Genomic DNA, 24,827 nt, shown 5'->3' with positions numbered 1-24,827 from the left:
ACGGGCCCGCGACACTGGAAACAATGGTAAGTGTTTACCTGCAGTTCATCGCGTGTACTCCATTTGGAGTAGCGTAGTAACAGTACGGGTCATGGGTTGTGACCCGACTCCCTATTCCTCTCATGATTTTATACGCCTCTATATGATCAACCCTCATCCCCCTGTGCTCCATGGATTAGAGACCCAGCCTACTCAACCTCTTCCTATAGATCACACCCTCTAGTCCTGGATCTGGGACAATTCTTGCCTCTTGCCTGCCTGCCTGTCCCACTGAGCGACTCCAGCATTTTGTGTTCATCCCTGGTACTATGCGTGACGTCTGTCGCGCCGGACACTCCGAATGGCGGACGTTCAACGACGGCGTACGTGATTGCGTCAGACGCTACCAATGGCGGACGTTCCACGTCGGCGTGCTTACGTCGGACACGCCTGACGCTACAAATGGCAGCCGACCGCCGCATGCGTGCGTGAGTGCGTCAGACGCTGAGCGGAGAGGACGGCGAGCGGCCCGCGGATCTGATCCGATCCTCTTCAACTCTACGCCCTCACTCACCCAGCCAGCATCGCTATGGAGGCGGACTCGGTCATCGAGGACAAAACCATCGAGCTGATGGTGAGTGTGAGCCTCTCCCCCGCTCGCGGACGCGGTGTGGGCGGGAGGCGGCGGTTCCCGGGCCTCGCAGCTCCAGGCTGGGTTGGGCGGGCGGGCAGGCGGCCCCGGCACAGGCCGCAGGCCACGGCCAGCGCTCTCAATGCCGCCCGCTGTCCGGGGAGCGGCAACAAAGCAGGGGGAGAGCGAGCCTTCGGCGCACCCGGACGGGGGGGCCGGGTGTAGGGGGTAGCGTTGGGGCTGGGAGCCGGAGTAGGAAGCGGCCTAAGGCCAGGCCGGTAGGGTACGCGGAGCGGGGCGATCGAGCAGGCCATTGGTGTGTGTTCGGTCGGGGAAGGCGAGGGTGCTTGTTCAGGCCATTGGTGTGTTAGTGGAGGTTGGCTGTGTCGGGGGTATGGGGACAGTGTTTACACAGGCCGTTGGAGCATTCAGAGCATAAGAAACCTCTAAATCCTGCTGTAGATTCAATGTGCTCTATCCCAGGCAGCAATTCTCTCTGTCAAATGTTCTTTAAAAAAAAAAATTACATCTACTTTTGATACTTCTAGTGATCTACCCATTACATGAAAAATTGCACCCTCTCTGGGAGAAAGTGTCTTGAGTACCTCGGTTTTAAATGATTAGTTCTTTGTGATTGTGTTCCCTGGTTGAGTTCTTATATTAATTCTACCGTTTCATGCCCCTCATATGTGCCATTTTGCATTATTTGAAACGCCAAAAATGTAGATATAATTTCTTCAGCTACTTGTGATGATAGAACAATGTATTCCATGAATCAACTAACTTAATCTCTTTTGGACTGCTCCCAATTCTACTATATCCTTTCTTGGATGTGGATCAAAATTGCATAGTTTTCCTAGTGTGGCATCACCAGCATCCTGAGAAATTTTAATAATACTTGCCTATTTCTTAAAGTCAATGCCTTTTCAATGAAGGCCAATATTCAATTTGCTACTACTTGCTACATCTGCCTTCTAGCTGTTTGTGATCCGTGCACAAGAACAGCTAGGTTTCTGTGCTTCACTCATTTGTCGTCTCTTTCTACTTCTGGCTTTTGATTGCACTTTCTGAAATGCATGACCTTACACGTTACTCGCATTTGCTAAATTTTTACTCACTGGTTCAACCTGTGTCCTGATGCAGAATCCATTTATTCTAATTGCAGTATGCCCTTCCAACTCTTATGTCATTGGCAAGCTTAGATACCTTGCATTCTGTCCCCTCCAAAAAGATTATATGAATAAAATGTAAATGTGGACCAAAACTTGATCCCTGTTTCACTCCAACCTGAAAAAGACCATTATCTTTAATACTATTTTCTATTTGATAAACAATTTTCGAACCATGCTACCATACCTCTTCCAAAGCCGCAAGCTCTTATCTTGTGCACCAGCTTTTTATGAGCAACTTTTGTCAAATGACTATTAGAAATCCAAAGACACCACATCGTTAAGTTCCCCTCAAACACCTCTGCTTATTACAAAATCAAAGAAATTAACCAAATTTGTCAAACATGATTTGCCTTTCATAAAACAATGTTTTCTTGCTTAATTATTAAACTTTCTTAAATGATCAGTTATTTCTTCTTTGCTTATTGACTGCCAGCAATAGATGCCTAACCAGCCTATTGTTTCCTACCTTTTGCCCTTTTTTGAACAAGAATGTTGCATTTCTGCTTCTCCAATCCGTTGTTCGTTTTCGAGATTCAGTGAGTTTTGAAAAACTTCAGTGTATTGATCTACCATCTCTGCAGCCATTTCCTTTAGTACTCTAGGGTGCAGACCATTGTGGCACACCAATGTAATTTTGTGTGACAAGAGTGGGTCAGGCTATTGTGGTTCTAAGCATTGACTTGAGGCTGGGAATACTGCGCACCGGTAATATTGTGAGTATGGCAAAGTATGAAATGGCAGTGAGCTAGAACATTGATGTGGGGTGCAGGAGGGGGAAGTAGGTCAGGCCTGAGGGAACAGTCAGTAATTAGAAAGGAAGTTCTTTGTGTGATGTATCGACCTATATGGTGGTGTGAGAAAGTGTAAATAGCAGGCAATTGAATGGATCAGAATGTTACTTTCCTGGGCGCACAACAATTGATCAGAGCAGACATACTGTTGGGAACGATTTGTGTCGGGGTATTGGGGTTATTGTGGATGTGATGACACCAGAGCAAAGCTAACTAGAGCATTTTGTTTGGAGATGCCTTATAGGGATGTCAAATCTGGTTTGTGGCATTTAGATACAACAAGGATGATCACTGAGGTTCTGAGTGAAGCCGCAATGTATTAGTTGTTCATCTTGAATGTCGTTCTGGTTTATAGTCGCATTGGGCTGGCTACACTTGGATTAGCATGTTGCTGTGCTTCAATCCATTTGTTGTTCATTGCACTCAAGGTCAGTGCATTACGACACTTGGTCTTATTACAGGTGGCAGTCTGTGTCCATAATGGATCAGTATGTCCAGTTCCTCAAAATATCATTTGGATTGTCACTATTTTCAGGGTTGTGTTCCTTCAACGTTGCCACTTTTTAACTCCTTTGGTTCCATTGGACTAAGATGCCCTCTGAAGTATTTTACATAAAAGAGCATAGATGGGATCAGTCAGCTGTTTGAAAATATGAGCAAGACTGAACTTGTGTGCTGACTTGGGTATTGTTTAGTGCTAAATGGAAGAAAGAAGCAGTAGCTCGTATTTCTCTTTGCTGGGCCAGTTATACTTCCGCCTAATGTAACATTTTGTTTTAATGGAAAATCTAGCACAGCACATCCAAAATACAAATCAGATGCCTTCTGTTCTCCACAGTGTTGGACCAATAGATGGATCTTTACACATTGTTGAGATTTGATTATAGATTTGGAACTCTTGAGGCCCAAATTTCCAATGGCCTGAAAGTTTATTTCTGGAGGTTTACTCGTTTTTAAAGATTTCCCATAATGATATTTTCTGTGTTGGGCAATGTAAAAGGAGACAGTTCTTTATTTTTAAAAGTTATTTGATAGCTTTCTAATTCTTCTACCAAATCCTAGAATTCACCACACCATTTTTTTTTGCAGTTGTTGAGTGTTCTATGTGCAAAGCCTTTCCAATTCCATAGGGTCTCAACCCAGTGCTATGTGAATGTGGGCCTCCAATGCAAATTGATAAGCTAGCTTGGAGAGCACGGTATGGATAATTATCTGAGTGTTATGAGATCACATTCCATTTCCTCTTTTTATTTACCAATCTAAAAGGGTTCATGCAATGCTATATAGGTATCATGCAATTTCAGTTTACGCATTAATTTAATAGCCAGAAAAGATCTGCCGATCCATCATTCCTAAACTACTCTTCATGAGTGCACAAAGTATAGGATTTCACTCTCAGAAACTTTTCTGCCATTCAATTCCTTGTTGAGTGAAACCAGTTTGGGAAATACCATATTCTAGTTTTATTTATATTCTCTGCCCCGGAGAGGGTCAAGCTCTTGCTTGTGGACATTGTGAGATACATGCCCCACTACTCCAATTTGCAGTGTTTCTCAGAAAATATTCACTTTTTGCTTCTTGATCAGTAATATCACTTTGCATGAATCAAAGGACCAGGTAGTGGAGAAGATGCAGTGAGAGTTTGTATTCTTTTACTGTGTGTTCTTCAGTGGAAGAGGGGTATAATGTTTGCTCAAGGGATGGCAGGATTTCAGTGAGGGACATTCTAATCCCCTTTCTCAGTGGTTAAATTGAATTTGGTGTTAGAAATTGGGTTTGATTCCAGATCTGTCCTTGACGGTTGATCTCTGTGGGGCTGTTTCCAATTAGCAGTTGAGATCCTGGATTATACAGGGCAAGCTCTTTAGTGCATGATATCTGTGCTGAACATGATGCCTACTTAAAGAAAACCTTTCTGCCAATAAATGGTTGAGGTAGGCACCAGCTGGCAAATGGTGAGAAAAACATGGGATTCTACCCTGGTTGAAGTCTCCAACTTGAAAAGCTGACACTCTCTGAAGTGCTGTTTCAGTTATTGCTCCTTCACACCTCGAGGGAAATAATAGATTTGGCAATGGGACCATTAATTCTGATGTTTGCACACTAAACTGTAGAACTGCTAATTGTTATATTGGTAGGATTATTGAATGCGAGGAGAAAGTTTTTTGGCATGGGAAATCATGCTTACAGAAGTAGTCTGATTTTAAAAACACAAAGTAGAACCAGGAATAGGTTACTTGGCCCCTCCAGCCTTCCCCATCATTCAATATGATCGTAGTTTATCTGGTCCAGGCCTCATTTCCTCTTCTGTATCGGTTCCCCATAGCCATTAATTCTCAGCTCTTTCAAAAAGGTTGTCCTTAATACTCCCATGATCCAGCCTCGCAATCCTATGGGATAAGGAATTCTGAAGTTGAGATCTTGTTCTTTGCACCTCATTTTTAAATTACCACCCAATCTATTGTCACCTTGTTTGAATGTCTCCTACTGTAGATGCATCTTGACCTCTGCCATGGATCTAGTATGACTAACATTTTTTTTTAACTAAAGAATATATATCTAATTTATTTAGCTGCTTATAATTGGAGAAACTTATCATTACAGCAATCATAGTGCCAAAGAGATTTGGCAAGATCTCCAATGAAGGTATATTGTTTCTTAAATAACTGGACCAAAACTGTACAATACCGCAGGTGTGACCTCATTATCGCCCTGTACAATTGTAATGGTGCTTCCCGAATGCTAAACTCCAACCCTCTTCCAATAAATACCAGCATGCATTTTGCCTTTCTGAGCTTGAAAGACTAGATGCTTGATAAATACTGTTTCCTGTGATATAATAGTGAGAAAGATTCATAGAACACAAAGAGTTGACACATTATACCATTGGCAAATGTATCATTTCAACCTTCTTGTTATATTATGCAACAGAGAGAGTTCTTCAGTGACGTTTAATTGACGTGTCTGCTTTTGCTCAACACATGACCCAATTTAGGAAATTACAGAAAAACAAGCCCAACAGGTCTATGCTAGTAATAATTTATCTAAGCATCTAAGAACATCCTTCCATTTTTTAATCTTAATGCACCTAGCTGGCTTCCCTGCAAGTGCATCTGTGTTATTCAGTTGAAATACTTAGTGTGGAAATATATTCCATATTCTCACTGGCCTTTAAGAATTTCTTGGATTTAATGTTGATCATCTTGCATTTATTGATTCTAATTTTAGTTTTTCTGAAAGCTCAAAGCACCATTACCAGGTCTACACTTTCAAACCTATTTAACTTTGAAGATCTCAATTTTGCCACTTAAGAGTCGAAGCAGGGTCTTTGTACCAAAGATAGACACAAAATGCTGGAGTAACTCAGCGAGCCAGACAGCATCCTGGAGAGAAGGAATGGGTGACGTTTCGGGTCGAGACCTTTCAGTCTGAAGAAGGGTCGCGACCCGAAACGTCACCCATTCCTTCTCTCCAGAGATGCTACCTGTCCTGCTGAGTTACTCCAGCATTTTGTGTCTATCTTTGATTTAATCCAGCATCTGTAGTTCTTTCCTACACATTCTTTGGACCAACTTGTCCGTGCCGACCAAGATGTCCTATCTAAGCTAATCTCGTTTAATTCTATTTCAAAGGTTTCAAAGGTCTTTTATTGCACATGTACCAATTAATGTACAGTGATATGCAAATTACCATACAGCCATACAAAAAAAAGGCAACAAGACACAAATACATAAAAGTTAACATAAACATCCACCGCAGCGGATTCCCCATATTGTTGTACCTGCCGCAACAACTTCCTCAGGCAGCTCATTCCATATGCCTACCATCTTCTATGTGGAAAAAGTTGACCCTCAGTTTCCTATTATCTTTCCCCTCTGATCTCAAAACAATGCCATCTAGTTCTTGATTCCCCAACCCTGGGCAAATGTTTCTAAATTCACTATATATATTCTCCTCAAGATTTTACAAGATTCTCCTCTGTAACACCACCCATTAGCCTCTGTACTCCAGGGACTAATGTCCTAGCCTCTACCCAACCTCTCTATAGCTCAAGTCTTTGAGTACTGGCTTCATCCTCATAAATCTTCTCCGCACCTTTTCCAGCTTAATGAGATATTTCCTACAATGAGGTTACCAAAGTGGAACAAATTAACCATCTGCAGTCTACAATACCACCTATTTTAGTGCCATCTGCAAACTTACTAATCATGTTGTATACATTCTTGTTCACATCGTTGATGTAGATGATGAACTACAATGGGCCCAGCATCGATCCCTAGGGCACAACCCTGGTCGCAGGTCTCCAGTCTGATATACAGCCTTCCAATGCTATCCGCAATAGACACAAAATGCTGGAGAAATCAGCGGGACAGGCAGCATCTCCGGAGAGAAGGAATGGGTGATGTTTCGGGTCGAAAGCCACCCTCTGCTTCCTATCATGAAGTCAATTCTATATCCTGTTGGCTAGCTGTCCTTGGATCCTATGTAATCTAATCTTCCAGAGCAGCCTATCATGTTGATTCCTTTGTGTAAGAAAGAACTGCAGGTGCTGGTAAAATCAAAGGTAGACACAAAATGCTGGAGTAACTCAGCGGGTGAGGCAGCGACTCTGCAGAGAATGAATGGGCGACGTTTCGGGTCGAGACATACCTATATTGATTCCTTTCTTTGTTACTACTTTGAGATAGTTGGTCAAATTCATGAGTCGTGTTCTCCCATGCACAAAAACGATCCTGACTCTCTCTAATTGGCCAGTTTTTTCAGATGCATGTACAGGTGCACAACCTTTTATACGAAGATCCAAATAACGAAAACCTCCGAATAGCGGCCATTTTTTCGGTCCTTGAAGAAAGGTCCTTGAAAACGTTCACCGAGGGCGGCCCGCAGAGGTGACAGCGGAACCTTCGGTCGGTCCTCGAAGAAAGGGGAACTAAATCCCCATTCATAAAAGAGAAGATGAGGGTATATTGCGCGGGAGGGTTAATAATTGACAATATGCTGCTGCCTGCCCGCTGAATTAAAAAGTTCCCACGGTAGACTCACGATATACAGTGTTTCGTGAGTCTTGCGTGGGAACTTTTTAACTCAGCGGGGCAGGCAGCAGCAGATTGTCGCTCGCTTCAGTATCACCCCACCTACACCCCTCTGCTTCCCGGCCATGTGTGTGACCCCTTCCCTCCCCTCTCCAGCTCCCCGCCCATTGCACCAGCGCGGGGGCTTTGCACTGTCTTCACGTCGGCGATTGCAGCAGGACCGTGTCAGGACCAATTGGACACCGACCACCAGGCCCACCGCAAGCACGGAGAACCCAGAGACCCACAGCCAACAGCAGCCCAGCCCAGCCCCGCTCCAACTACAGAGGAACCTGGGTTGCGGATGACGGGGCGCAGCTCGGGGCGTCGTAGGGGCCCATCGGGGAGCGGCCACTCAAAGCCACGCCGGACGATGTAGGGCCCTGCTCCGGTCTTGATGTTGGAGCACCCGGCGGGCGCTAGCAAGTCCGCGGCAATTTACAGCCGCGCCGGGCGTTGTAAGGCCCCCCTCCAGGTCACTCTCAACCTCTATGATGTTTGCGCTCAACCCCGTAATTCGGGCGGGAGAAGTCGCCGTTGCCGGTGCCCCGCAAAGCAGTCTCCCACCGGAGACCCGCGAGCTCCCGGTGTCACCATCCACCGGAGTCAGGTCGCAGCAGCTCGCCCCCGCAGCTCTCCACGCTCCGAAGCTGGCTAGCTCCACGGAGGTAGGTCCGTAGGTCCACAGGCTCCACAGCTCCCACCGCCGCCCACCGACCCCCAGGCCCACTGCAAGCACGGAGATCCCAGAGACCCACAGCCAGCAGCAACTCCAGCCCAGCCCCGCTCCAACTCCAGAGGAACACGTAGGGGCAGAAGCTGATGGTGTGCAAGGTACGTCTTGTTCTTGGGGTGGCGGATGAGGGGGCGCAGCTCGGGCTGTGGGCGAACTGCCACTTGTCGCTGTAGCAGCCAAAGATCATAGAGGAGCGCCTCTATGATCTTTGGTAGCGGCCCATCGGGGAGCGGATTCCTCTGGAGTTGGAGGGGGAGGGGGGTATTGTGTTGTTTGATCGCCCCCTGCTATCCCAGGGACAGGGAGACACAGCGGCTTTTTAGACTGGTGGGCAATCACTTCCAAAGTTCTGCCCACACAGTCAGTACACTTCTCCTACACTGTATTTCATACAAACATTTATTCTGCAAGAAAAAACGACATTGAAGACTCAAACTCGCGATCGAGTAACTGCCAGGATCAAGGCGCAAACTCGCGACCTTGCGGATATGAGCCGAGCACTCTACCACTGAGCCAGCCATTAAAATCTACGCTAAAAAATTTCCATTCCGAAGACCGACAAATTCTGAATTACGAAAAGTGTCTGGTCCCAAGGCTTTCGGATAAAAGGTTGTGCACCTGTATATCATATCTCGTAGAATCCTCTCCAGTAACTTTGTTACCACAGATGTGGTCTACAGTTCCCAAGTATAGAGTTCTCAGATTTCTGAATTCAAGGGTTTACCAGGACATGATCAGTGGTTGCTGCTGTGCCCGTGCATTTAGTATTCGGTAACATTTGCGCTATGTAAATGAAATGGTTGACTGACTCCTTGTTGTTAAACTGATTAGTCAGCGCTTAATCTGTGGTAATATTGCCTCAAAGCGTTGGAGTTTTTTGGGAAGGTGGTTATGGGGTAGTGATTTTAGTTTCTCTGAGCCTGTGTATTTTTATTGTTAAATATAAACTGTGTGGGGCTGATATCCCATATCTGGTACATTGGCCAATTTTTTTCTGTAATTTGGGTTATTTGGATCAGAAATTTGTGCTACTATATACATATTAGCTCTGCTCTTCAAAATTGCATTTTATCATCTTTTAATGCTCCTTTCGGAATATGTTATTTGGCCACAAGTATTAATTCACTGTTTACTTAATTTGTGTTTGATCTGCTTTTGTCTAACTTGGTTTATCTCTACTTTGTAACCAATTCCAGTGAGTAATACGCTTTGTACTTTTCCATTCATTTTTGCCCTAGTTCCGTTAATCCATGGTCATTCTGCAAGTTAAGACTCAGAAGTCTGTGGGAAATGGTGGATGATGCCAGCCATGCAGTAAAATTAGTTAGTCTGGATTTCTCCTCTTCAGCTGGTTTGTGAGTGGGGCACTCTTTGTATTCTTTCTTCTCACAAGAATGTAGATCTTGCTATTTATTTAGTGCCTTAGTGAAACCACTCCAGGCATTTTATGTACAACTAGTCTGCAGCATACCTTTTACGACAAGAACGTAAAGGGAATGCTGCTGACTAGTTCTTTGGGTGGCAAATCTGTCTCGTGAAATTAAGTTGGCTAAGCCTCTTCTTTAAATGCACATGGAGTTGTGGCAGAAACATTGAGTTTAGACGAATCAGGTGACTTCATTGAAACATAGAAAATATGTAGGGAGATGTCGGTACAAATAGGGAGCAAATGTCCTTTGACTGAGGCATCTACTGTCAGTTTCAAACTAAGGAATAGAGTAAGGCAGGAATGGGGAATTCCCTTTTTCTCTCTGAATCTTTGGGATTCTCTACTCCAGGAAGCTGGAAGCACAGAGAAATAATGAACTGGTTGCACAAAGGGAGAAAAAGTTCCGTATTTGTGGGTCAGGCAGCATGTTTGGAAAACATGGTGGGTTATGTTTCCAGTTGGGACCCTTCTTCATACTGATGGTGGGGGTGGGGGGAAAAATAAATCCGGAGGAGAGACAGGGCAAAGCGTAGCAGGTAATAGGTGGACACAGGCAGGGGGGGGGGGGGGGGGGGCGGCAGATAGTTGGAACAAATGCCAGAAATTAAAGCAGAAGGTGTGAGATAGTAGGATGGAAGAGTTGCAAATTGTGAAAGGAGCCTTGGTCATTGATTACATTCAAAGCTGATTGATAGAATTTGGGATAGAAGGTAGAAAATTAAAGTTGAGGTAGGAAATTGGTGTGTCTTGTTGAAAGGGCATACTCCTATTACGTTCTTGTATTATGTCCTTCTCATTACCTGGAGTTTCTCCTTTTTACTGTTCTAGAGACATTCTCCCATTAATTCTTCAACCTCTGAATCGGGCACAGCAATGCCCTACCTTCTTGGTCCAAAACCATACTACGCAATGAAATTTCAAATATGCTCTTTTGTCTCAGTCATGCTTTGGTGGTCTACAGGAGAATCCCCAGATTCTGGCCTTGGAATTTTTTTCACACTATCATTTGTGACTGCAGCTTGGTGATTTGTTTTCTCCACTACACTTTGTGGAGTTGCATGTAATTTTAATGTACTCTTCTCTTCCTACTGCAATGCAGAGACCCAAAAGTTCTGTCAGTTTGGTTTAAATGCCCCATGATCATAACTAATGAAACTCCGACTCTTTCCTATGAGTTGTGTCGTGACAAAGTAAAACAACAGAGATGTGTGTGGTGGAACTAAGAGGGGTTTGTTGGGGATGAGGGACAAAGCAGGAGTTTACGAAAGGATAAGTGTTGGGGAGGAAGATTGAGTTTGTCTCTTTGCATTAGAAACTGATTGGCACATGCTTTTAGCTGTCTTCCTGGCTCTCTGAGTTAAAGTAATTGATCACATTTGTATTGACGTCTTCCAATGTGTTCTACAACTTGATGACTGTATTTTGTGAGAACGATTTGGAAACAATCTCACATCTCAAAATGGAGTGTTTTATGAGGCACTGAGTGAGCAGCAGTGCGATTGTATTTGACCAAAACCTGTAACCTGTTATATGAAATGTTCTTGTCATTTTCACAATTTCCATTGAACACTGGGACAGGAATACATTTCCCTCTAGACTGTCTTCCTTGCCCTTGTCTGCATTTCAGAGCCATTTTTTGTCTGTCAAGTTTACATGTCGAGACCATGTGCATTGTCACTTTCCGCTATGGTTTACTCCCAGATTCTATAGATGCATGGATTGTTGTACCACTATAGATTGCCTTTAGTGTAAAGGTGTGTAGTAGAATCTGGAGGAATTGATAGAAATGCCAGGAAAGTTGGGGAATGTGGTAGTTGTGAAACCTGGCATGAACTCGATGGGCTGAATCGCCTCCTCCACATTGCAAGAACGTGCACAATCAAGCCGCATTATGATTGAATCAACTGGCTATGGAATACAAGACTGATACAGTTTTGAAGGTCAGTGATCTCGAAATAATTGTCTTAAGCCAAGCCATACCGATGTAGCAGGTAATGCACAACATATAGTCAAATACTATCCCTCAATATTAGCACTCATGGGGTTAGCATCAACCATTAATGTCGCTGTGATAGCCTCATAATGTCTTAAAGAACTATCAGAATGATGTTTGCAAAAGGAGACTCCTTTACTGAAAATCCCATTCCCACAAAAAAACCGTCTCCCATTTTTAATACTCCCCACTTGTTTGGATGAGTAAAGCTCCAACAACTTAGAAAGAGGGTATCATCCTCTGGTCAGAGTGGTGGTATCTCATGAAGTCCTCCACCCTTCTAAATATTCACTTCCTGCTAATTGTGCTGTATTTTCTTCAAAAGGTGAGATGTGGCTTTTTCAGCAGCAGTTTCCATTTCTGTGACTTCTACAACCAAAGATAAACATATCAAGTTCATGCAATCGCTATCACCTGCAGTCTGCCTATTGAAACATTATCATTGAGAGAGACAGAGTCGACACCCGTACACGGTTCTCTAGCTGGTGAGAGGATGGTTCATTTGCCTGATAACAGCTGGGACGAAACTGTCCTTGTCCTGGAGGTGTGCGTTTTCACAGTGCTGTGCCTCGTGCCCGATGCGAGAAGAGGGTGGGACCAGGGTGACACTCATCCTTGATTATGCTGGTTGCCTTAAGGGCCTGCCCACTTAGCTGTCATTCGCGCGCCATTTACGCGACCTGCTAGCATGTGGGTAGCGCGGGACTGGTGCATGGAGTGGCGTGGAGGAGTGTGGACTTCGTCCTGAACTAAATCTTTGTAAACGATCGCCGAACTCGGCCCGGGGCTCACGGTCGTTGCGGATCCAGATCCGTCCCCACTCCTACTCCCAGAGCGGAGCCAAGGCGATTGGAGATAGAATGACGTCACGTGCTCCAGACGGCTGTGCGAATGCATGATGACGCTCGCGACTGTCGCGCGTCAGTCTCTACCGTCCTGTCGTGTAAATGACTGCCCAAGTGGAACAGGCCCTTTACCGAGGCAGTGTGAAGTGTAAATGGTCTAAATGAAATCTGACTATCTCTCGAATACATCCTTTACTTTAAGCATCCTTTAAGCATTTTATCTATCTTTGGTGTATACCAGCATTTGCAGTTCCATCCTACACATACTTCCTACTACATTTCCTCCGAGTCGCATCCTCGCACCCCCCCCCTTTGCGGCCTACCAACTGGATTGGCACGGCCTTTCCTACCAGAGATCGCCCAGAGCTTCGGCAGCGGGCGCAGCGCTGAATTACCATCGCGGAGCGGTGTTGGAGCTCCGGAGTGTTGGGTCTGCTGACTTTAACACCGTGGAGCTGTGGTTTGCGGAGCTTCTGGCCATGGGAGGCGCTGTTTTTAACATCGGGGAGGTCTGGAATCCCTTGCCAGTGTTGGAGCTTCATCCAGCTCGTCCTGTGGACTATGAAGCCGCAGTCTCTGGTAGGAATCGGCCGATCCGTTACGACGTCGGAGTTTCGATCGAGCTTCCAAAGAGGAAGATGACTGAACTTTTGTCTTCCCTCAGTGGGAAATATTGATTCCTCTGTGGGAGATGTTCATGTTAAATTCTATTCTGTTTGTGTTCTTTTTATTTGTATGGTAACTCAAATCTCAATGTACCAATTAGTGCATGTGACAATAAATGTACCTTGAACGTGATCTTTGCATGTGACTTCAGATAGGCGAATAGTTTGCTCCCCAGATCAGGTTCCAATCTAGTGTCATGCGACCTTTTCCCAGTTGTCAAGTCAGGAGAGTTTATTGTCATGTGTCCCTGGTAGGGCAATGAAATTATTGCTTCAGCACAACAGAACATAGAGTCTGAAGAAGGGTTTCGGCCCGAAACGTCGCCTATTTCCTTCGCTCCATAGATGCTGCTGCACCCGCTGAGTTCCTCCAGCAATTTTGTGTACCTTCGATATTCCAGCATCTGCAGTTCCCTTTTGAACACAGAACATAGTAGGCATTGACTACAAAACAGATCAGTGTGTCCATATACCATTATATACGTAAATACATGAATAAATACTGATAATCACTCCAGTAGCAAACATGAAAGAAAAATAGCCAGAGCTATGACCCCAAACTCATCTATATAAGCATTTCAGTTTGGCACTATACTGACTGAATAAGTTAGGTAGACTGAAAGCTGAGATTTATTTCGTTACAGTTGTAAGGATTGATATCACCGGCTCTTGTACAGACGTCACAAGTGTTGAGAGGGGCCTTTTGGATTTTGGTGAGTAGTTTGGAGATGTAGCTTGGAAACAGGCCCCTTGGCCCAATGAGTCCATGCAGACCATTGATCACCCATATGCTAGTAGTATGTTATCCCACCTTTGCAATTTACAGAATTAACCTACAAATCAGCTCATCTTTTGGAAACCAAAGCACTTGGAGGAAACCCACATGGTCACAGGGAGAACGTACAAACTCGACATAGACAGCATCTGAGATCACGGTTGAACCCAGGTCACTGTGCTGTGAGGCAGCGACTATCAGCCGTGCCTCTGCACTTCCCTTTTCCCACTGATGAGTAATTTGAAAAATGATCTAGAGTAAACATTCAGAATATGTTTTATACATTTTCACCAAAAGTAAAGCTTATTTCTTCCCCATAAACATTAAAAAAATTTCTCTCTAAATATTGTCGACTATATTCGGGGCAGTCGAACCATCGAAGCTCCTGCAGCCGGAAGCCGGCAGTCGAAGTTCCTGCGTCTGGGCAATTGAAGCTCCCGCGTGGAGGCGGTCGAAGTTCCTGCGGCTTGGAGATCCCGAAGTCGGTCTCTAACCAGAGACTGTGAGCTCCGTTGTTAAGGGGCCATTTCTTAAAACGGACAACTCGCAATAGGTTAGGTAAACCAACACAAGCTTTACTGATCATCAGCCGGCGAGAGTGTCAGGGATACAGAGTCAAGTATGCAACAGACACTTAACTCTCCCTGAGCCACCACTCTATTGAATGAAGACAAACGGCATCTTTTATAGTATTTTGGAAACAGGTCACATGTTTATACAGAGTTGCAGCAATGACGTTTAGCACAAATCGATCACAGGCTGCACCCATTCAAAGTATGCTTGCCACTAATATAATACTTCTCATGCTATGGTTATATCAATCACAAAATTCAGTTACAAAGTTCCCAAACAACAAAAAGCCCAACATTTGCAATGCCGTCTTAACAATGTAAGCATCAATATCAGTGGCAGCACAGAGTTTCTGTTTACAGGAACTACCGAGTCCCCAATGAACACATCCTCTTCCACTATTGTCAATCGTCTTTTGCTTGGGCATAACAGGAAGCACTATTAGCAAAGCTTGAATGCAGGCTTCTAACTTCCTGATTCCCACAGATTTTCTAGTATACCACAGAATTGCAACTTCAGCTTATTCAGAACCCAAAAAAGTCAAGCTAATCTTACTTAATAAAATATTTTACATTATAAATTATTATATAACCAGGATATTCTCGCCATGATGTTAAAGCCCACAGACTCCCGGGGTAGATCTCAGAGGTTGATCCCTGGCAAATGCATCGTGGGCTCCGTGATGTTAGACCCCAGGCACCCGCAGTGGAGCTCTCGAACTAGGTCTCCAACAAAGTCCGCCAACACCTCGATGTTAGGCCGCAGTGCGGACGGAGATACGATACGGAAAAAAAACGCACCTCCGTCGAGGTAAGAGATTAAAAAAAAGTTCCCCCCAACTACCCCCACCCCCCACATAAAATAAGCTAAAGAACATTAAAAACATACATTTAACACATATAAACAAACAACAAAAGAAGGAAGGGACAGGCTGTTGGCGAGGCAGCCATTGCTGGCACCACCCGGTGGTTTAGCTGCTGGGTGAAGGTGGATCCTTAAACCTGGAAACAAAATGTTAAGTTTAAGGATAGACCAGAAGATTGCAAGATGTAGTGAATAGTGGGGTTATAATTATGGAAAGATGGGTATGGTAAGTATAGGGATTGGGGCTCATAGCAAGGGATTAAATGGGGTTGAGGAAGAAATGGGCGGTAAGGTTAAGGAAATTGGATGTTTGCTATAAATGAATCTGCCATGTGGAAATGTGTCATTTAAACCAAGCTCAGTGTTCCTGAGAGTTTGCACACTTTCAAGTATCCCTGCCGTGAAGAGGACTTTATGCTCTTATTGTACTGCGTGACCACAGTATCCCAAGGATGAATTTATGTATATTGGAATCTGTTTATAACATAAAATAAAATCAGTTGCAAGGTATTCAGTTGCAAAACAATATATTGCAGAACACTTGATTTGGACATAATCTTTTGGGGCAGATCAGCTTGAGCCGCATTGACCAGACAGTTTATCTTATTTGGCATTGAGTATTTTCAGTGTGCTGCAGAAAAAGATGGTTGCTTTTGATTCATTGGATCAACTTCAATTTGGGGACAGTGAAGTAATTTGAAACCAACTCTTCTGAGTAGCTTTTTCATGCTTTATCTCAAAGTACCAGATCAGGTTTCTGTTTCAAACTTTTCTGTCAACGTTTTGCAGATTGGCATTGAGAAGGTCACTGGTTCTTTTACTGCATTCCTTAGATTTGGGGAAATTTGCGAAGATGCATGTGCTCTCGAGGTTGTCAGGATGGATGACATCATTCCACTGACATGTTCAAAGTGACCATAGAATGCATTGAACTCATCTGTGAAGGATGCATTGTTACCAGAATGCTGCTTTCACTTTGCAGGCTGTTATACAGGCTTTGCCACAATTGACAGGTGTTTGTGCGGTTATCTGAGGACTCTCACTTGGTCCACAATTCTCTCTTGCTGGCTTTGCAAAGGTTATGTATAGATTTCTTGCATAATTGGGATTGTTTGACTTGAATGCTGCAGACTTGGGACTTCACTTGGTAGTGAACCTCAGTTCATACATACTCTCTGGCTGAGGAACACTGGTATTGTCTAGTTTGTTATGCAATCCACATGACACATTTACTGAAGTCTGCGAGAGTTGTGACATACTCATTTAGAGTGGCCAAAGTCCTTGGACATGGATGTTTGGCAAAGTCTTCGGTGGACATATAGATCTATGGCATAATCTAAATGGAAAAAGTGAGAATGTGATTTGGTCAAGTTTTTAATTTCATTACACTGTCACCCGTTTCATAATTTTTCCTCTCTTCCGCGCATTCTCCCTTCCTACACTTTTAAACTTATTTGATAAATAACTTTCCACAGTTTGGATGAAAAGTCAAGATTTTAAACATGAGCTGTTTGTCCTTTATAGATGTTACTTGTGCTGTTGGGTATTTACAGCATTTTCTGTTTTATTTCAAATTTTTAGTATCTGCAGATTTTCTTTTGTTCATCCAATATTTGTCTTTCAATTATTATTAATAATAATAATGATTAGTTACGTTTACCATTAGTGTATGGTCCCATGCAAATTTGTTTCCACCTCATTGCAAGAGTGGTTACACTTAAAATGTTTCATTGAGTGAACTGGCTTTGAAAAAAACTGAAGTCATTAAATATTTTGAGGAATTGATTTGAACTAGTATAGCACACATTTTTAGGCAGACCTGCTGAGCTAAATATAACCAGCTACTTAATGGGTGAGCATGTTATACCTTGATCACAATTTTGAATATGTTATGAAAGGTCAGACTGGTGTTTGTAGACCCATGTCATCCCTAATCTCTTGATAATCTAAAAGTGACCTATGGATAGTGATTAATATTTTATTCAGTTGAGCATGGTTGTCAACTTGCTGCCGAGATTTACGTTGTAGGTCCTAGCTACGTTTTAGTTGTGATAGTTGAAAAAGGAATGTTGGCTAATAGAAATTAACGGTATAAGTCCATTTCTCATCCTTCAATAGTGCCACAAGATATTTTGAATTCACTTGAGAGAGTGGATCAATTCAATTTAAAATTTATTTCAAGAGACACTATCAGGAACAAAGCAGTTTTTTGTTTTCTGTCATATTGCATTAAAGTGTCGATGAGGTAATATAGTTGGGTTTGTGAAGGCACTTGGCCCACAATTTCCAAACAAGCTGTAAATGTTATTAGCTGAGAAAATAATTTTGGCAGTTTACTTGTACCAAGATTCACAAGGATGAGAGGAGATCTTATAGAAACATATAAATATCTTAAGGGATTGGACGGGCTAGTGGAGTCCAGAAACAGGGGTCACAGTTTAAGAAAAAGGGTTAGGCCATTTAGGACTGAGATGAGGAAAAACCTTTTTCAGCCATAGAGTTGTGTATCTGTGGAATTATCTGCCAGAGTGGATGTTTTCAAGGGAGAGTTAGATATAGATCTTAGGGCTAACGGAATCAAGGGATATGGGGAGAAAGCAGAAACGGGGCACTGGATTCTGGATGGTCAGCCATGATCATATTGAATGGTTGAAGGGCTGAATGTCCTACTTCTGCACCTATTTTCTATATTTCTATGTAAAGTGTTAGGTACAATATGGTTATGGTACAGATGCCCTCTTAATCTATGTACGTCATCAAGTGCACGTCCATGTATAGTTTAAATGTGATATGATACGATACAACTTTATTTATCCCAGGAGGAAAATCAATTTGCCAACAGCCATAACAAAACATAAAATACATGAAGAATGAAAATAATGTGCGAGTGGTAAGGCTTTGAGGATATGCAAAGATTGAGGAGGTGGGTGGGGGGGGGGGGGGGGATTAGTCTCAATTTACCCCACGGCAGTAGGGGGAAGAGTTGTAAAGTTTGATAGCCACAGGGAAGAAGGATCTCCTGTGGCATTCTGTCCGGCATCTTGGTGGAACCAGTCTGTTGGTGAAGGTGCTCCTCAGGTTGACCAGTATGTCATGGAGGGGGTGAGCTGTATTATCCAGGATGCTCCGCAGTTTGAGTTCCTCCAAGACCACCTCCCAAGAATCCAACTCCGCTCGCAGGACAGACCCAGCCTTCCTGATGAGTTTGTTGATCCTATTGGCGTCCGCAGCCTTCGCCTTGCTGCCCCAGCACACGGCAGCGAAGAAGATGGCACTGGCTACCACCGATTTGTAGAACATCTGCAGCATCTCACTGCAGATGTTGAAGGAGCGAGGCCTTCTAAAAAAATACGGGCTGCTCTGTCCTTTGTACAGGGCCTCAGCGTTCCTGGACCAGTCCAGTTTACTGTACAGGTACACTCCCAAGTATTTGTACTCCCTGGTAAACTGCACATCCACACCATTGATGGAGGTAGGGGACAGGGGTGTTCCTCTCCTCCTAAAGTCCACCACAATGAAAGTAGTCATGTTTAGTATTTTGTTGCATATCCTTTGCATGCAATGACTGCTTGAAGTCTGCGATTCATGGACATCACCAGTTGCTGGGTGTCTTCTCTGGTGATGCTCTGCCAGGCCTGTATTGCAGCCATCTTTAGCTTATGCTTGCTTTGGGGCTAGTAACCTTCAATTTTCTCCAGCTTATATCAAAGGCATGCTCAATTGGGTTCAGATCGGGTGATTGACTTGGCCACCCACAAATTGACCAATTTTTAGCTTTGAAAAACTCCTTTGTTGCTTTAGCAGTATGTTTGGGATCATTGTCTTGCTGTAGAATGAACATCCAGCCAGTGAGTTTTAAGGCATTTGTTTGAACTTGAGCAGATAAGATATGTCTGTACACTTCAGAATTCATTATGCTACTACCATCAGCAGTTGTATCATCAATGAAGATAAGTGAGCCAGTACCTTCAGCAGCCATACATGCCCAGGCCATAACACCCCCACCACTGTGTTTCACAAATGAGCTGGTATGCTTTGGATCTTGGGCAGTTCCTTCTCTCCTCCATACTTTGCTCTTGCCATCACTCTGGTATAAGTTAATCTTCGTCTCATCTGTCCACAAGACTATTCTCCAGAACTGTGGTCGCTCTTTTAAGTACTTCTTGGCAAACTGTAACCAGGCCATCCTATTTTTGCAGCTAACCAGTGGTTTGCATATTGCAGAAGTTCATGAAGTCTTCTGCGGACATTGGTCATTGGCAAATCCACATCTGACTCCTGACGAGTGTTTCTGATCTGTCGGACAAGTGTTTGGGATTTTTTCTTTATTATGGAGAGAATTCTTCTGTCATCAGCTGTGGAGGTCTTCCTTGGCCTGCCAGTCCCTTTGTGATTAGTAAGCTCACCAGTGCTCTCTTTCTTCTTAATGATGTTCCAAACAGTTGATTTTGGTAAGCCTAATGTTTGGCTGATGTCTCTAACAGTTTTATTCTTGTTTCTCAGTCTCATAATGGCTTATTTGACTTTCATTGGCACAACTTTGGTCCTCATGTTGATAAACAGCATTAAGGGTTTCCAAAGATGATGGAAAGACTGGAGGAAAGACTAGGTGCTGCGAGGGGCAATTAAACACCTGAGCAATTACAAACACCTGTGAAGCCATGTGTTCCAAACATTATGGTGCCCTGAAATGGGGGGGACTATGTATAAACACAGCTGTAATTTCTACACGGTGAAACCAAAATGTATAAAAATACCCTTTAATAAAATCTGACAATGTGCACTTTAACCACATGTGATTTTTTTTTTTTCCTAATACAAATCTCACATTGTGGAGTACAGAGACAAATAAATAAATGATGGGTCTTTGTCCCAAACATTATGGAGGGCACTGTAGTTCTACCACAACTTCCTCCTTTTATTCTTGGTTTCTGCTTACAACCGAAAACAAAAATATCCTGCTGGGCTTTATAATCTGCCCTGCCTTTAGGACACTCCCAAGTTCCCTCCACACTTCTTGGTTTTTGCTCATAAATAAGTATTCATTTGTTTTGTTGGACCTCCTCAAATACACCATTACTTCACCATTCTCAGGATTGCATTTTATTTTCTGCCTTTCTGCCCAACTGACATAACCATCAATATGGTCATCCCCTTGACCAGCCCCTTTACTGTGTGGTCCGCTGAATTGCACCAGCAGTTTAGATTTGCATCAGATTCCAGCACCGCAGTCTCTTCTGTCTCCATTATTTAAATATTGATTTACTTTCAATTAACTATGTCCAATCCACTTTTGCTAAACCATTTCTCAGTTCCATAGAAATGACTTTCCCTAATTAAGTCCCCAATCTGGGTCGAGATCCTTCTTCAGATACTTATCCTTTTCCATAACTGTTGAATCTAAGTTATAGGAGCAGTATTCGTCAATTCGGCCCATCAAGTCTACTCTGCCATTCAATCATGGCAGATCTATCTTTTCCTCTCAACTCAATTCTCCTGGCTTCTCCCCATAACCCCTGACTCCCTTACGAATCAAGAATATGTCAATCTGCACCTTAAAAGTACCCAATGATTTTGCCTCCACAGCAGTCTGTGGCAATGAATTCCACAGATTCACCACCCTCTGACCAAAGAAATTCCTCCTCTCCTTTCGAAAGGTATGTCTTTTTATTCTGAGACTATGGTCTCTGGTCGTAGACTCTCCCACTGATCACTCTTTGTTATAGAAACATAGAAACATAGAAATTAGGTGCAGGAGTAGGCCATTCGGCCCTTCGAGCCTGCACCGCCATTCAATATGATCATGGCTGATCATCTAACTCAGTATCCCGTACCTGCCTTCTCTCCATACCCTCTGATCCCCTTAGCCACAAGGGCCACATCTAACTCCCTCTTAAATATAGCCAATGAACTGGCCTCGACTACCCTCTGTGGCAGGGAGTTCCAGAGATTCACCACTCTCTGTGTGAAAAAAGTTCTTCTCATCTCGGTTTTAAAGGATTTCCCCCTTATCCTTAAGCTGTGACCTCTTGTCCTGGACTTCCCCAACATCGGGAGCAATCTTCCTGCATCTAGCCTGTCCAACCCCTTAAGAATTTTGTAAGTTATAATACTTCCTGCTGCTGAATTTTGTGAATGGAGTTTTATGACCCTGCAACTTTGTTAAACTGAGTTCTTCTGTCAATCTAAAGTCAACTTGACTCAAATAGTTGTTGCTGTTGAAATCAATTATTTATTCAGCTGAGACTAGTCTCTTGAACCTTCCAACACAGAGCTGATGCTCTGGGGCGGGTCCAGAGAGGAGTAACTTTGATACAAACTCATGGCATTTATATAGGTATTAGACATTTCAGATACAGAGGGAATGACAAGCTAGTAACCAATCACCTGAGTCCTCCTGGCGATTTACAACATCAGTCACATGATCCCCCTTCCCTGGCCTCTTTACAGCCTTCGTTTGCCTGTGGTATAACTTTGCTTATTTTATTTCAACACAGCAAAACCCCAGTAGGCCCATTTATCAAAGACCACTCCTCAAAATACAAGATACGTATATAACGCAATGATCACACAATTCATACACACTTCCCATACCAAGAAGAAAGATATTTCTATAAATCTAAACAATTTCTATAAGTAATGTTTACATTCCTACTAAGACAATACATTTCATAATTTATTTTACTACAATTTCACAGTTTGAAATACTTTTACCTATGTCTTTAAAACATTAATTATATAAGTTTGCTGAATTACAGTTTCTAAGTTCAAAACGCACATCGCCCATCCAAGCATACATGGGTCGTAAATCTGTCAATTTAATTAATAAGAGTTTGGTTCCAGGATACAGCTTCATTCTTAACTTACAGCCTCCCCTTTTCCTGCTATCTCTGGGAGCTGTATTTCCAATCTCTCTACAAGGCCTTTTACAAATATTACAAATGATCATCTTCTCCAAGCAATTACTCCCCTTCACATACATCCTAATTCAATAGAGCCAAGGCTAACTACAGGGCCTATTATCTCTCAGTCCTGAACTATATCTCAAACTCAGCACAAACCTCACAACTTAAGAATGTCCATAAAGAAAAGAGCAAGTGACCTCTGGCTTAAGAAGATGCCCCTATTCAGTTATCCATTTTCCAACACAATCATACCAAATACAATTTCCTCCAGTGCTATAATTGCCTCAGCAATAAACCAAGCCAAGCAGGTTCAGGCCTCCATGTTTTGATTCATCCCCACCTGTGTGTATGTGTCTGTTTGCACTTTATTTCGGTTCAGGAAAACCTTAAGCTTTTCTTTTGCAAATTACCTAGCCTATATAAAGGTCACTATCCAAGCAGTTCTATTTATATAATATTTCCTCACTTTAGCACTGACTGTATTTGTTAATTTTAGAGTGATTGAAATGTCCTTCATTTTTCTCTGTGATTGCAAATATTTGCATACAGATGTGCTCCTGCCTTTCCCAAAAGGTTTCAGGGCTGCACCACACACACACACACACACACACAGCTGGTTTCTATTCACATTTTGTTTTATTCCATTTATCTTCATACACTTATCCAACTGGTTACTCTTGTTGTATGAATCAGTAATTCAACTGTTCTTACTGGGTTCACTGAGGTTGTAGCCTGTGCAAATTTTATTAATATGCCTGTAAGTTTTCATCCAGTACATGTGCTGATACGTGAACTTTTACTGTACATGAGTAAACTTGTCAGTTTTGATAAGAGACTTGGAAGAGGTGTGGCGAAGAATGAATGGAACCAAGCATAAACACTTCTTACTGAAACTTACCCACTACGTTTAAAAAGTACAGGAACATTTTTTATCCGTGTATACCAGTCATCTTTTCAATTTTAAGGCAATCTTTATAAATGAGTTGTTATCACATGCTCCACAATGAAAACATCCATCGCTATAAGGAGAAGGAAATACCCCACATTTGCATATCCTGTTTCTATTTCAAAACTATATATAGCTTCTTATAATGGCAATATAGAAATTAGTAAAAATATGACTTCAAAATGTCACAATATAGCAAATTAGTGTAGCAAAACAGTCCATGTAATAGAAAAGCAGAATAGTATTTAAATGGTAAGAAGCTTTGAATATACAAGTATACCCACTACCAGGGTTCTGGGTGTTCTTCTACACAAAGCACAAACTAGCGTGTCGGTATGGCAAATAATTAGGAAGCAGATGGAATGTTGGCTTAAATTATAAAGCGAGTGAAGTCCATATCTGTCATGCACAGCTGTACAGTTGGAGAGGCCATACCTGATGTACCTTGTCTAGTTTTGATCTCTACTAAAGCGGGGGGGGCAGTAAAGAGAAGGTTTACTTTGAAAATTCATGTGTTGAGGGAAAGACTTGTGAGGAAGGACTTGGCCTGTACTCATTGGTGTTTAGAAGAACCAGTGCCATTGTGATTTTACTGAATGGGCCTGACAGGTTGGCTACTGAGAAGATATTTCCCTATGTGAATGAATGTAGAGCAAGGGATCAGGATAGGTGTTGCGCATTTAAGAATGCAATTAAGAGAAATTTCTTCTCTGCCAATTGTGATCCTTTGAATTTTTTTGTGCCATGTTGATGTGGATGGTGAATCATTGAATATGTTCAAAGTGGAGATGGACAGATATGTTCTTTTGTGCAGTCAAGACTGTCGGCAACAGGCAAGAGATAATGGCTCAAATAGGCCAATAACAAATTGTGATCTTTTTGGATGGCGGAACTGGCTCATTTGGCCATGTTGTCTACTTGTTGCATTTCCTTTGTTATAGAAACATAGAAATTAGGTGCAGGAGTAGGCCATTCGGCCCTTCGAGCCTGCACCGCCATTCAATATGATCATGGCTGATCATCCAACTCAGTATCCCGTACCTGCCTTCTCTCCATACCCTCTGATCCCCTTAGCCACAAGGGCCACATCTAACTCCCTCTTAAATATAGCCAATGAACTGGCCTCAACTACCCTCTGTGGCAGAGAGTTCCAGAGATTCACCGCTGAAAAAAGTTTTTCTCATCTCGGTTTTAAAGGATTTCCCCCTTATCCTTAAGCTGTGACCCCTTGTCCTGGACTTCCCCAACATCGGGAACAATCTTCCTGCTTCTAGCCTGTCCAACCCCTTAAGAATTTTGTAAGTTTCTATAAGATCCCCTCTCAATCTCCTAAATTCTAGAGAGTATAAACCAAGTCTATCCAGTCTTTCTTCATAAGACAGTCCTGACATCCCAGGAATCAGTCTGGTGAACCTTCTCTGCATTCCCTCTATGGCAATAATGTCCTTCCTCAG

The 24,827-nt window shown here is 43.0% G+C and overlaps 1 protein-coding gene across 3 annotated transcripts in view; it reads left to right on the top strand.

The window, feature by feature from the left end:
* The first annotated feature begins 473 nt into the window (after window positions 1-473).
* fbxw11 (F-box and WD repeat domain containing 11) overlaps window positions 474-24,827 on the top strand; it is a 174,809-nt gene continuing 150,455 nt past the window's right edge. For 2 of the 3 annotated variants that reach the window (XM_033030006.1, XM_033030005.1), the window contains exon 1: window positions 474-613. In XM_033030006.1, the coding sequence (XP_032885897.1) occupies window positions 569-613 (45 nt within the window). In that variant the 5' untranslated portion in view covers window positions 474-568. Of the gene's footprint in view, window positions 614-9,619; window positions 9,737-24,827 lie in introns of all 3 variants that reach the window. The other variant, XM_033030007.1, reaches the window with a different exon arrangement.

This window comes from Amblyraja radiata, chromosome 11 (genome assembly GCF_010909765.2).
Source record: "Amblyraja radiata isolate CabotCenter1 chromosome 11, sAmbRad1.1.pri, whole genome shotgun sequence".
In the NCBI taxonomy this organism is placed as follows: Eukaryota; Metazoa; Chordata; class Chondrichthyes; order Rajiformes; family Rajidae; genus Amblyraja; species Amblyraja radiata.
The sequence above is the reverse complement of the archived record's forward strand: the minus strand, read 5'-3'. Positions and strand labels throughout refer to the sequence as shown.